Genomic DNA, 14,131 nt, shown 5'->3' with positions numbered 1-14,131 from the left:
ATGGTTTAGTGGTGGGATGTCAGGGTTAGGTTAAAGGTTGGACTCAATGATCTCAGAGGTCTTTTCCAACCAAAGCGATTCTACGATTCTATGATCTCAGTCTATAAGTCCAGACTGGACATTGCATAACAGATAGCATCATTGCTCAAATAGCAGTTACAGGACTTGGATAAAAATAGAGGTTCCTTGGACTATGCCACACATGAAGAAATGTGAACTGTTTCATAATAGTCTCCTCTAGATTTAAAACAAATTTTAAAAGGAAGAAAAACAAAATAGAACACCAACCCCAAGCACATTCATGGTGACACTAGTATTTCCCCCTCCTCAGTGTATGCATAGATGAATAATCACAATGACCCCCCAAGGTAGAGAAGCAAAATTGAAATGGGATAGGTTAAGTCATTTAGCTCCATATAAATTTAAAGCCCGTGCCAGAACTGAGCATGAACTCGTTTCTTCCCTGGATCCAGTCCAGCATCCTAACTATCTGACTAATTTTCCTTCCAGAGATAATTATATAATAAATTATAAGTGGTAGATATATGCATGCAATAAATACAAAAGGTATGATCACATGGTATTACAGTTTAGAATTCTCCATTTATGAAATGGGATGCTCAAGAAAATTTCACATCAGACTTCCCGTGTCCCTTCTCTTTTCTGGATTAAAGTAATTAAGTATAAAACTTTTGAACAAGAGATAATTGTTTCTTTCGCAAGCCAACCTTTTTTTTTTTTTTTTAATAAATATTTTTCAAAGATAAAAGCGCACATCTCAGCTGTTGGCTGCAATTCTCCAGCCTTGACATTTGTACTGTAAACCACTCAGCACATTAGACTTTACTGGATATCGCAAACTCTCCTGGGGAAGAAAAGCATCTGCTATATCCATATTTGGTTGGAATATCTGCTTTAATTCTCAGCTAACAAATCAGCATGCCAGGCATTTTGAAGAGAATCAGAACTTCCTGTAATACATCGGAAAGTCTATTCTTACAGAGAATGTAGCCAACTCCTATGAAGACCATTCTGATCATAACATGGAATAGAAAGAACCTTACCTAGCATAGCTTCTTCTGTGCCAGGCAGTAGAGGATGAGATACCATGCTGCCATCCTGTACAGCTGCCAATGTAGTCAAACATTTTCCATAGACACTATTGATTTTTGAAACAGAAAAGGTAGTGAACTGACTTTGACAGAACAGGAGATATTTCTTCCACAGCTCTGGATTATTGGGATGTAAGAAAATTAGCTTCTGCCATTCTTTGATCAAAGCTGCTGGTTCCCAGAATTCTGTGCAAAGCTTCAGCCTGGCAAGTTTCAGATCAACATTACTTGGATTGCTTTCAATTGCCCTCTCTAAAATAGCCAGTTTCTTTTCTAAGATTAACTTCAGTGATTTTCTTCTTACTTCCTGCTCTCCCTTACTGGCATAAGGGCTAGGTCCTCTCATTAATTCATCCTTAAAATAAAGAGAAAAATAATTACAACATTAGGGAGAATCATCACTAGAATCACAAGAAGAATGTTGACATTTGTGAAGATGAATTAACAACTCATTCTTCACTAACAGAAGATACATAGTCCTAAACAAATGAAACTACAATATAGCAACCAGGTCTGTCATAAACCATACCTGAAAAGAAACAAACTCCATCCAGGCATTAATATCTCTTGGGTTTTCTCTGACTTTCTTGTTATGTTCTTCCACTTTTGTCATTAGAGTGGAGTTAATGTTTATCCCAGGCTCTTGAGTTGTTTGCTGCGTATTTACAGGTTCATGGTCTGCACTCTTGCACTCTTTTCCTTGCAGCCACACTGTAGTTGACGGATCATAAATCCCAAGAGGATTTACCTCTGTTGTGTCAGAATGATCATCAGTTTCCATTTGGAAAACCGGTATAAAAGCAGTTGGGTCAGATGTAGAACTCTTACTGCAAACAGGAATCCCATCTGTGTTCAGCATCTTCACATTGTTCTTTGTGAAGTAGCGCTCGGGTTGCCTCTGTAACTGCTTCCTTTTTGATGCAGAGCTGTCCCAAGTTATACACTGTTTCTTTACATCTATGCCAAGACACGACTCTCCTCTCCTTTTATATCTTAGAAGGAAAAATACAATTAAACATCTTCTAAAATACACGTTACAAAAGATACCTCCTTTTTGAAAGAAAGCATGGAGGAAGTACTTCAATTCACATGGACGCAAATAATGTATGCATAGACTTTCAGTAGTGTAAGAACTTGGTAACTTTCTCCTTATTTAAGACTTTGATTTGTATATTTTTTCAGTGCCATTACAACTTTTATTATCATACTAAGCTTCCTCTAAGTTCAACAATATCTGTCATACTTAGCAGAAGAAAAACTTTTTTTTTCTCCTATCATTTAAGCCATGTAGACAAAGCTGGAGAAAGAACAACAGACAGCATTATTTAAGGCTATTTAGATTAGATTATATTAAACTGAAAAATCAGACACTGTAGTTCAGTCTGGTAATACCTTTCTGTATCCCTAAGCCTCTATCCATTTTATATGCCAAGAAGTGGGCGGGAAAGTGGAGAGGAAAGAGAGACCAGGTTCATAAAGGCCACAATAATCCTATGGATTAAGAAAGGAAAATACCATCTTAAAATATTACCAAGAATGTCATTTCAGTGGCAGACACAGTGACGTGCAATGCTAAAATAACACTTTTCATCTCAAACAATAGCTGACAATCCAAAGGTGGCAGAAAATTGGAATGGACTGTAACCAGGCAATTTTACTGCAAAGGTATATACCTACAAAAACAAAAGCTCTAAATCCTCCCTCCTCCACAAATAATTACTTTTTATATATAGTACAATTTTCCTTGAGAACATCAAGAAGTAAGTGTACATATATAATGCATGAGCCCACTGTAGGCTTCTTTAGATAGGCTTCTCCATTAATGCAAGGAAATGTTCTGAAGGGTTATCATAGTACCAGTAACCCACTAAGGATATTGAATATAGATGAAGTCACATATTTATTTGAAATGTAGCAATGCACAAAACAGATATCCTTTGGTACAACATCTGGGTGACCTAACACGGAATCTGTTTGCTAAGAAACTATCTGTACTTTTTTTTTTTTTCTTCTTTTTTTTTTGCAATGATATCAAACTACTCAAGTAAGTAAACCTCTTGCAAAAATCAGTACCTTCATTTCCCTTTCAGACACAGAAACAGAACAGCAGAGGTCAAAAGGAAGACTTGCCCAAAGATGACCTATAACAGAACCTGGGACTTTTGACCTCAAAAGCATACTTCTGCACCTGCCCCCATGCTGCCACCTCCAGATGGCAGTTAACATGCCTACAGTCTACTACACAGAGGATGTTTTTCAAAAAAAATAAAGTCATGTGCTTTATTACCATTATTTCATGGCATCTTTTGCTTTTTAAAATATTTCTGCCCAATGCAAAGTCAAATTTTGAAATAAACCATTTGGCTGTCTTATTTTCTCCTCCTCTATATAAAAATTCACAGCCAGACTCAAGTTAACGTATCTTGAGATAGTGACTGTGTTAGTTTCAATACCACAGAAACCAACATATTGTACCTTGCTATGTCTCCTCGATACAGGGATTTGTAGGCCCAGTTTGCAGGGTCTGGTTTCTTGTCTATTCTGAAGGTTTCTGCTGTCAAATCCTGGATATCGTCAAGCCAAACAAAACGATTGCTGGTAAGATTTGATGTTTTCTTATCTAGACTGAAGAAAATGAGAAGAAGGATATTCTAAACATTGGTGAATATATTCAGCATTTACAAAACCCAAGACACATTGCATTTCTATAGTTCACCATAATTTAATTTATTCAAAGGCATGGTACATGATCCATCACTGCAAAGTCAGTCACACACTAGGAAAGAAACAATTAGAAATACACTAATAAGATGATCAAAACAAAACACAAACATTCCTTGCACTTCCAAAACTTGCATTTAGGATTATGAAAGGTAGTAACCAGATCTAACCAATTAATTCCTTGATAAACTATAATCTAAAAGCCATATATCACTGCTTTTTAAATTTAACTTTTGTCTTTCTTAATCGTAGCACCTTACTAAAAGACGATATATCTGTGAGAGGATTATGTTGATTAGCTGTAATTATACCCAAACATTTGATAAAATAGCATGCAGAGTGCTTTATGGACTGCAGTTATACAAGTGAACTGAAGGGGAAATTGCCACCTGCCTCCAAAATGAACTTCCAATCTGAATTCATGTTACAAATACATAACTTAGTAAATGAGTTTTATAGACTTGAAAAGCTTTCTAAAATTTCACAAGACCTACTGCATTTTAGTGCAATTTTGTGGTTCAGGTTTCAAAAACAGTTTCCTGAAAATTCAATATTCTCTCAGTATCAACAATTTATGGAAAGGAGTGAAAACAGACACCCTGAAAGAACTTCAACTCTTTCATTTGGTCAAAGCACTGGCTAGTTGGCCTTGTCTAGCAAACAGCTGATGAGCCAGGTTCAGCACAGAAGTCCATTCCATCCAGCCCAGACATCCTTCCAGTAAAGACAAGAGTGACTGGCAGAGCAGAATGGTCTAAGCATCCCAATGATTCTTACTGTGCTTCCTCACAGCCAAGTAAACCTTCGCTGCCACAAGCTAACAACAGTCTTCATACGGGAGGTGGTGAGGGTGGCTAGAGGCAGATGACAACTCCTCCACTACCACTGCTATTCTACCACAGGGAAACAATATTTACAGCCCTCAGCATCGATACATGCCCACAAGCCTATGCTCTCAACTCCTGGTAAACCTGCCTTGGGAACAGTAGTAAATAGCAGGAAAGGCAAGGACTGCCTGGACTAAACCCAGCTATAACAATTCCTCAGTGTCACCAAATCCTCACTCTGTCCCCAGGAGCAGCTGCAGTGCTGTGAATTAGAGCCAGAGCTGCAGATGCTAAAGAAAAAACAGGAACCAGGGAATCAAAAAAGGCAAAATGGCTGCTCAAACTAGCAAACATGATGAGAAATAGGGGAAGGTGACTTACGCAGCCAGTTACATTGGGCCACTTCAGTGAAGTGATCAAAAACCAGCAGACTGAGAAAAGCACAGCTAGGTATGCCTGAATACTCAGTGTGTTCCCAGAACCTCTTTTACAGCTCAAAGATCGTGCTAGTCACTAGACACCTATTTTGTTGTTCCATATAAAAATGACATCTCCACTAATTACATAGTACTTCAGAGCTCCTGGAATTAACAGAAAAGATCTAGCAAAACAATTTCAATTGTTCAAATACTCATCTGATGTAACATGAGCCAGAAGTATGAAGCAGACAGCATAGAGCAGTAAATGGCTGGACATAAACATTAAATCATACAACCACCTTTGTCTTAATAGGAAAAAAAGAAGTGTTAACTGTGTGAGGAGGGAGTTATATCACAAGGCAAACACAGCTCTATGTTAAGACTTTTGCCCTAATTAAAAATAATGTTTAATGCAACCCATCTCCAAACTCTCCCAGTAAATCATAGATCCATGAAAGGAAACAAGTTTTTCTAATTCTATTTTCATTCCTTTGAATGCAGGTTTAGTCATATAAAAGCTTAGAAAATAAAAAAATAAATAGAAAATAAAAAAAAAATAAAAAAGCTTAGAAAAACTTACCTGCCAGTGGCAAGAATTTAATTCATAAAGCTGAAGAGCCAAGTACAAGCACACAATGAATTTACATCTTGCATAGTATTAATAAATACATACTTTGCTGCTGCTTCCTTTTCGTGATTTCTGCCACTTCTTGGGGCTTTGTCCTCGATGCGCTTAGTGTCCAGGTCTGATTCGCTGCTACTGGAGTCCCCTCTGGTTTTCTTTTTTGTCTTCTTATAATGGTGATGCTTTTTCTTTTTCTTTTTCCTCTTCTTACTTGACTGCCTCAGACTCTCATCTGTATCACTTTCCCCTGACAACTCTGATCTTGAAGTAGTCCTGCTTGGAAACAAAGATACGTATATGTATCTGGATATATGTACAAGTAGCAAAACTGTAAAGAAATATCACCGTAAGAAATTTCAGAATCATTTTACCCTTTACCTTTATTCTCCCTGTATTTTTGGAGAAGAGAGTTAGCAGCAACACATACAGGGAAAATGACATAAATTTGCACTAGATAACTATCTTTATTTTTTCAGCTGCTGGAATTACTGACAACCAGTCTTAAAGTTTTAATTGTCAAAGGCATTTTGATGGGTCATCTGTATAAATATCCACTTGCTATCATCACCAAATTAGAGAAGATGACTGAGCTGATAAAATCTCCTAACTTTCCTAACACAACTTAGGTCAAGCTAAAAGGATGAGAAATCTTTCAGGGTGACCTGCAAAAGAAAAAAGTCTGTATTTTTTTCCCCTCGTTTCTGGTATTTCTTATGTAAATAATAAAAAACCACACTTTTAAATCATTTCCAGATTAGAAATTCAAATCTCACCTATCAAACAACAGTTTTTGATGACTACTGATTTAATGTTATATTATATAATGTAATAACAAAGACAACATGCAACAGATCACACAAAAGACAGATAGTTTTGACAAAACACACGTATATGATTGTACATACTACATACACTCCCATGCTTAATGATCAACTGAAATAATGGAGGTCTTCTGTAACCCTTAATAAAAGCACAAGCTCTTTTCTGGAATCTTTCAATAAAAGGAAGGAGTGAGAAGTCTCAGTATTCCTAATATGTCAATAAAAGAAAATGCAGCGTTTCAGAAGCAAGACATCTCACAAAATAATCTTACACGATTTATTTACGGGTATTAAGACAAAAGCAGCAGTGGGAGAATCATTAGCAGGCCTTTAAAACAAACACACACGTACTCCCCCAAACCAAAAAAACAAACCAAAAACCCCCATGTTGCAGTAATTAGTTTTTATTGACCTGAGATCATACCCTAGGAATAAGCAAAAAGATCAAACGTTTCCCAGTACACTATTTTTTGACAAATTCTTTTTCAAAATAATGAAACGTGGTGGGTTTACTACGTCATTCTATTTGAATAATTTGTAAGTTCCTTAGTTTATGACATTAAAGCCCTGAAAATATTTGAAGAAATATAAGCAGAATATATGACTGATCAACAGAATAGTGATTGCATTTCAATCACAGAATACATGTAAGAATAAGTATACAAAAAGATGTATTCAGCTGTGATTGTTATTATAAAGATATCCTCTATCATGACCACCAACAGTCATTGTAAACAGAGGAGCTTGTATCAAACTAAAAGTGACCAAGTTTTTGAACTTGGCAACTGCAACTTGATTCCATTAAAGAGTTAGTTATAGTGTAGACATACCAAGTATAGCAACTATTCTAGTGAAGGTATTAAAACCAGTTCTTCAGCAAACATGGCTGCTTAAAGCTCATTTTTGTAAAAGAATATAATCACCCACTTCAGTGATCACCATGTTCTACACAGCTGCACAACTTGATATATGTAATATTTCATTAATTCACATCTTCAACTACTTTTTAAAAAGTATAAAACTCAACTGTGAAATGGCTGATTGAACTGGTTTCCACCGAGAAATCGCAAAGATGATGCTTAATCTTTACATTATTTCAAGGGTCACTTAGGACATTCAAAAGCTAATGAAGAATCATGATCACTCAGTTCCCTTTCCATTCTGAAATAACAGTGATTTAAATGCAGCTGTAAGAAAAAGAAAATGGGAATGTAATTGCATAAGTATAATTTCTCATTATTTTAAGTTAAAGGACATGGAAGCATTATTCATACTTTTATATATGACTCGGTTCAGGCCTTTTTAAATACTGAACAGTGGAATGAAAAGCACCCCTAAAAGCTCCTGATTTTAGTCTCACATAACAAAAGATAAGCAGGACATAAGAATGAGGCTATTTCAAAAGATACTGAAATATATTCTACCTTATTAGTGGTGATTTTTCAGGGATGAGATTTGCAACTTCTGTAGTCCGCTGATGCAGTAATAGTGCATCTTCTGTAGAGAAGCTTGGGTTGCTAAGCCAGTCCAATTCTGCAGGTAAAGAAAAGTGTGAGATCAATACAAATTAGCCTGCTGTGCTTTTTAAAGTTGGGAGTTAATCTAGTCAGCAGACAGCTAAATTCGCAGCAAGTGCCACTAAGTTATATAATAAGTGAGCATATAGGAAGGCAGTCCCTGAAATTTCCATTTATCAGAACACTAGGTTTTAATGAGGTGAAATATTTAGGAGCTGCAATCTTCCCCGGCATCAAACTAAGCTTTAAAAACCCCACTATATAATAATACTTTGAAGCTCATAATGAAAGCAGATAATGTTTTATATACTGCTATATACTTTAAAAAAACCCACATCTGCCCAATATTAATTTTTGCCACGTAAAATTTCTGACTTTATATATTTATATATTCTATAAATGTTATATACATGCATAATTATATACTATCTCATATATTTACATATTTAATATAATTATGCACAAGATTATAATATAGATATTTACATATTTGACTTTAAAGAGTAAAATTGATAAAATTACAGAAGGACATAATTACTTGACAGGTGTAGTTAATGAATGTAATACAACTTATGCAAACTTACAAAAATGTACTTTACTCACTGTATGGAAAATATTTTTAACATGATTTTATTGATAGGGACACCCATTACTGATAAGAATACTCAAATGTTTTATACAAGGTCAAAATGTGTCACCAGATTCTCAGTTCTCTAAGCACCAAAATCATAAGACTTCTAAAGAGTGTGAAGAAAGGCTAATTGAAGCTAATTTTGGTGTATTAGTCAGCCCTAAGTATTCCGCACCTAGACCTCAGCCTTTTTACTCATTGGGTAAGATCAGATACTGGCAGAATGTGGAGGGGGAATTTTTTGCCATAACTTTACTGATATTAAAACTTCTATAACAATTTTCATAGAGACTTCACTTCTAGAATTCTTTTAAGTATGTGAAATTTTCTAACATAGTAAATAACAAATGTTATTTCACGTAGGCATAGAATTTAACATCAGCCTCTCTGGTGTCACACCACAGGAGATAACAACAAAAGGAACAAATTTGTTCTCCCTGCCTGTTCTCCATGCTCTTTACAACCATTTTCACCTTGGTGTTCTTCCTGTCACACTCCTGTCTTTGCACTTTCGACTACACTGACCTCTAATCCTTAAATAGCATGAACTCATTGTCTGCCAAGCCATACGTCTCACCTCCTTCTAAAGTATTTCTTTCAGAAATAGCTCTTCATACCAAAATTCTTTCTTCCATCTCATATCCCTGAACTGTTGTCCACAAAAGGATTTAAAATGGAGCAGGCTGCAAAACAGTTTGTTAACCTAAGTTAAACTCACTGAGAAGAACGTACAATCAAACAAAGCTCCAGTTCACATTTCCCAAGCTACTAAAGGCACCGTGGGGAGGGCCACCCTCCCTGGTCCATCTTGAACCTCCACCTCTGTGAGAAGAACTCACAATTCATGGCACTGTCAGGACCAAAACATACTTCCCAGGAGTGCCCCAACCCATATGCTACAGAACACTGCCATGCACCATTTCCCAGTTCACCAAAACTCAGGATGTAGACTGAAAAATAAAAATTCATCTGTATTATTGTAACCTTCTGCCTGGCAATCAGAATCACCAAACCTAAGGCAAATACATCACCCTACTTTGTTGCAAATCAACATGAGGTTTGGTTTTTTTTTCCCCTTCCAGGAAAATACTTTAGATTAATGTAAAATTAGAATAAAAATTGAAACCTTAAAACCATGATCTTTTCTTGCCTACTTAAAATATGAGAAAAATCTCCTATTTAGTTTAAATTAATCCACCCTGGCACAAATGCCTTCTTTTTAAGTATGCATCTGTGATTCTAAAACTGTAGATCTACCGCAAAGCATTCTTCCAAAACCTTTGGTGAGCTTAAAGGAGAAAGATTTATGCTGGGTAATATGCAAGCGACATTTCACTTGCCTATCAAAATAATTATTCCCCTGCTGGGGAGTAAGTGTTAACAATAAGTTAATTTCTTGTTTTGATCCTGTAAGAGATGTATTAAGAAGCAACCTAAAATCAGAATTACTTCTTAGAAGAATTTTATTTAGTATTTTCCATGAGATACCAAATTGGGGTTAATAATTCAACATACGTCACACAGTATACCAAGTGCTGCTTTATACCTGAGATTTATTAAACGTGATATTGATTTTAAAATTATCTTCCTTACATTCAATTATTTCTGCTCAGTTTGGTAATGAAGACAGGGTGTAAAGGAACGCAGGAGCAAACTGCAACCCTACAATGTTTTTCTACTGGTCACACTCTTGTCTTCCTTAAACATAGACAAATTTAGAGGAAGTACAATGGTCTAGAGCACTCCAGATTTCAGCAAATGTAACTAATCTGGGCATAAAGCCTTCTATTTATTTACAGAATTAAAGGAGACACAATTCCCTTAACAAAAAAAAAAATATCCATCTTTGTTTTGATTTGCATTTTATTATCCAGATCCACCTAACAAAACAGAAAAATTTACTGGTTTGGCAGCGTCTCTGGTGTAAAGATCACATAACAGCACAAAACTGTAACTTATTAGCCAGACAGATCTCCTTAAAATTATTATATTTGTTCCAAGGATATACAAAACATATCTAACCTGTCTTTGGCCCAATCTCCAGTAATATACTTCAGACACAAAGATATCCTCTGTAGCCTTTGAGCTTCTCTTCTTTTTAATAAATTATTGTTTCCCGTTGTAATGTGTAATAAATCATTTACTAGGAGTATTTTTGGTAGAAATAAATTTATTGTAAGGTAGTTCTGTATTGATTTGAATGAATAATTATGGTTCAAAAATCACTTGAAATATATTAATATAGTACTTGTGACACTGAATGAAACACTGGGTTACATTTTTTTAAAAAGCATAATGCATTTAAATAATTTGCCTTCAGTCATACAGAGCTGTTGATGACAAAATTCAGAATTCAAAACTTCCAATATTCAGATCATTAGGAAAAAAGTCTATGATGTTTAACTTCTAAGATCTTGATCCAAGGCCTTTTAAAATGCTGTATGCATCAAAAGGCTTTTCACTGATTCGAAGAGCATAATATCAAGTCCTCCAAACATTAATGCACATAATGCATTTTTTAATATTATTCATCAGTGTAAACACTTTAGATACAGACCAATCCAAACTAGGAAAAAAATATTTGCATACAAGTATGCTAAATTTTATAACCTTGAGCCTTGTGGCACTACAGTGCCAAATAACTCCCAAATGGAGATACAGATCCTTAGCAGCATTAGGAGCTTCTGAAAAATAGAAAGCGACTGATACATTTCTTTTTAAAACAGCATTATTGATCACATTGACAAAATGAATAGAGAAGAAAATAAACAAAGAAAGCAGTAAAGCTCCAGCTGTTTTAGAAGGCACAATAAAACACAGGGCTGACCAACCGTATAAATTTCCCTAAGGCACCAAGCACACTTTATACAGAAGCGGCTACATCTGAACTGGCAGAAGAGTGGAAAGCAGTCATCTTTATATTTCTCTGTTTAAAAGGCTAAGACCAGAAACACGTTCTTAAATAAAGAGAGTGAGTTGACAAGATTTTCATTCCCCTCCTCCTCCTAGCAAATTAATCCTACGGCTCACAAAAGGATGAAGCCTGAATTTCTGAGTTGCATCCTCCATCCTTTACACTCCCTACCACTGCCACAGCTTCAGGAATTATCTGGGTTCTCTAGACCCTTCTACAGTACTTTGCCACATCCCTTAATTACTGGCTGGGCAAAAGGCAGCCTGTGCTGTGTCAGACTGTGATCTCTGAAGATGTTTATTAGCTGGCTAACGTGCATGTGCTCACTGCCAAGCCCATCCATCCTGGTAACAGTTCAATTCATGATAGAGCCTCTCTCTCAGCAGTGGCATTTTATCTAGATTTACCTTTTATAAGCAAATGTAGATTTTCACATATGGCCTCTACTTTTGCCATTTCTCTTTCCCACCACAACAAATTTGACTGAAAGGGTTAAAATACCTGAGGAGGAAGAGAGAGATACTAGGTAGGCTGGCAGACAGATGCACAGCAAGCATGCATGCGATCCATTTACATAGGAAATTTGCCTTAAATACAGCAATATAATGTCTATTATTGCCTCTAACTACCAGAAGTGCACTTCCAAGATGTCATTTTGACATAACTTTACCTGAAAGTATCTGTTATTCCCTCAGAGATGTGAAGTCATTCACTAACTTGGTACAATATGATAACAACAGTGAGCACAAGCAGAATAAGATTTATTTTTTATATTTGAAATTATTGTTTTAGGGCCTCCAAGGAAAACTCGCCTTGAGAAATGGAGTCATAAACATTAATCCCCTGACTGTGCCTGCAGCTTGGTTCTACCTGAGCGGATGAAATCAAATTGCTTTTTTAAAACACTGAAGAATCATACTGCAAAAACCAACCCCTGTAGCACAGTCTATATGCCTCTGTGGATACACCAGGGCAATGTTGAGAATTCTCCAACTACAGTATTTTCTGAACAGTTTAATCAAACTGACCTAATACTCCGGAATGAACTGACAATTTTTCCCATTACACAACATGCAAGTCCAAACCTCCTTGTAAATAATCTCCAGTGAATAAGTTAGCTGGATACAAACATTTCAAATATCAAAATGCATTCCGAACTTTAAAACTCTACCTTTTCATTTTTTTGCTATTTTTTCTTGCCCGACATCTAAAAAGTTGATCATTTTCTCAGGACGGATTTATGTTCTTAAAGAACATAAATAATAAAAGATATAACAGTCCTGTTTTGTGATAATATGCAGGTACTTGTTATTGTTCTACTCTACCATCCACATTCATGAGCACAACAGCAGAAGCAATCCAATGGCATTCCTTTTATAGCTTCCCAAAAAAAAAAAAAAAAAAAAAAAAAAAAAAAAAAAAAAAAAAAAAAAAAATGTACAGTGCATGTCTACAAAGATAATTTTTAAGAGTTATGCAAAGCCTTTTGTCACCTCTCAGAATCCTGAAAATCTGCTTTCAGCAAAAATCACTGCATCATCTTACCTACAGAATAGTTCAGACTGTAAATAATGCTGTGCATAATGCTCACTACTGTGAGTGGGGTTAATTATTACCACTGCTTTGTTCAGTACAGCTACTGATAAATTTGTAATTTATCTTCTACCAAAAACTAATTAAGCTTTACAACATAATTGTAAGAAACCATATACAAAATTACTTTGCACTCTAGAGGTTGCTGCAACTCAGCAATTTAGCAGGACAGGAAGAGTGTACAGCAATACTTTGGTTTCAGGCAGCACTTATATTTATAAATGGTTTAGCAAGGTTTGTATGAGAGTATGAGACATAGGTGGTTGGAGGAATGAAACACGGCCAGCACATTTACATTATTACCTCAACTTTTACAATAAAACTATGAAGCAGTCCTAAATGACTGCAAAAGACACCTCAGTTTTGCATATCAGGTTAAATACAACATACCCTGTGATCTCTGTATTATGATGGACTTTGGCTTCATATCAGCTCTGAGGAAAGAGAGTCATCTATCAGAGAGATACCGAAGTTGTCCATCAAGTTCTCAAGTTCTCACAAGCTGAACGTGTGAAATTTGATATATGCCACCATAAATCTGGGTCTAAGTTAATAGTTAATTTTTATAACTTATACTGAAATGTAGTAATTAAAAACAAAGTTCATTATTGGCTAAAACATAAACCAAATTTTGTTCCTTCAAGTTTTGTCAATAATTCTGACACAAAAAACTTCCAGTAGACCAAAATGTAACTCATAAACAGTGCTAATAACCGAAATCTAGATCCAAAGTCAGCCTTAACATCTTTTTCTATGTAATTTGATCTTCCAGACAGGTGTTCTGCAGTGACACAGACTACGCGTAACAAACCTAAAGGCCAAATTCCCAGAGTTTTAAAATACAAGCAAGGTCTTACTACTAGAGAATTTTACTGTACCTCTGGCTGGCAGAGCAGCTCCTCTCTTCCTAGAAGCTGTAATTTTGGATCTTATTACATCCACTATTTCCTA

General features: G+C 35.7%; 1 protein-coding gene across 4 annotated transcripts in view; it reads right to left on the bottom strand.

The window, feature by feature from the left end:
• The window catches only part of NRDE2 (NRDE-2, necessary for RNA interference, domain containing), a 33,977-nt gene that overhangs the window by 18,569 nt on the left and 1,277 nt on the right, over window positions 1-14,131 (bottom strand). For all 4 annotated transcript variants that reach the window (XR_004841271.1, XM_035889045.1, XM_009649343.2 and 1 more), the window contains exons 2-6: window positions 7,950-8,058; window positions 5,753-5,977; window positions 3,588-3,737; window positions 1,642-2,104; window positions 1,065-1,467 (exon numbers count right to left, since the gene is read on the bottom strand). Coding sequence is in view for 3 of the 4 variants with exons in the window: in XM_035889045.1 (XP_035744938.1) it covers window positions 1,065-1,467; window positions 1,642-2,104; window positions 3,588-3,737; window positions 5,753-5,977; window positions 7,950-8,058 (1,350 nt within the window). In the remaining variant the exon portion in view is untranslated. The remainder of the gene's footprint in view (window positions 1-1,064; window positions 1,468-1,641; window positions 2,105-3,587; window positions 3,738-5,752; window positions 5,978-7,949; window positions 8,059-14,131) is intronic.

This window comes from Egretta garzetta, unplaced genomic scaffold, assembly GCF_000687185.1.
Source record: "Egretta garzetta isolate BGI_Z169 unplaced genomic scaffold, ASM68718v1 scaffold182, whole genome shotgun sequence".
In the NCBI taxonomy this organism is placed as follows: Eukaryota; Metazoa; Chordata; class Aves; order Pelecaniformes; family Ardeidae; genus Egretta; species Egretta garzetta.
The sequence above is the reverse complement of the archived record's forward strand: the minus strand, read 5'-3'. Positions and strand labels throughout refer to the sequence as shown.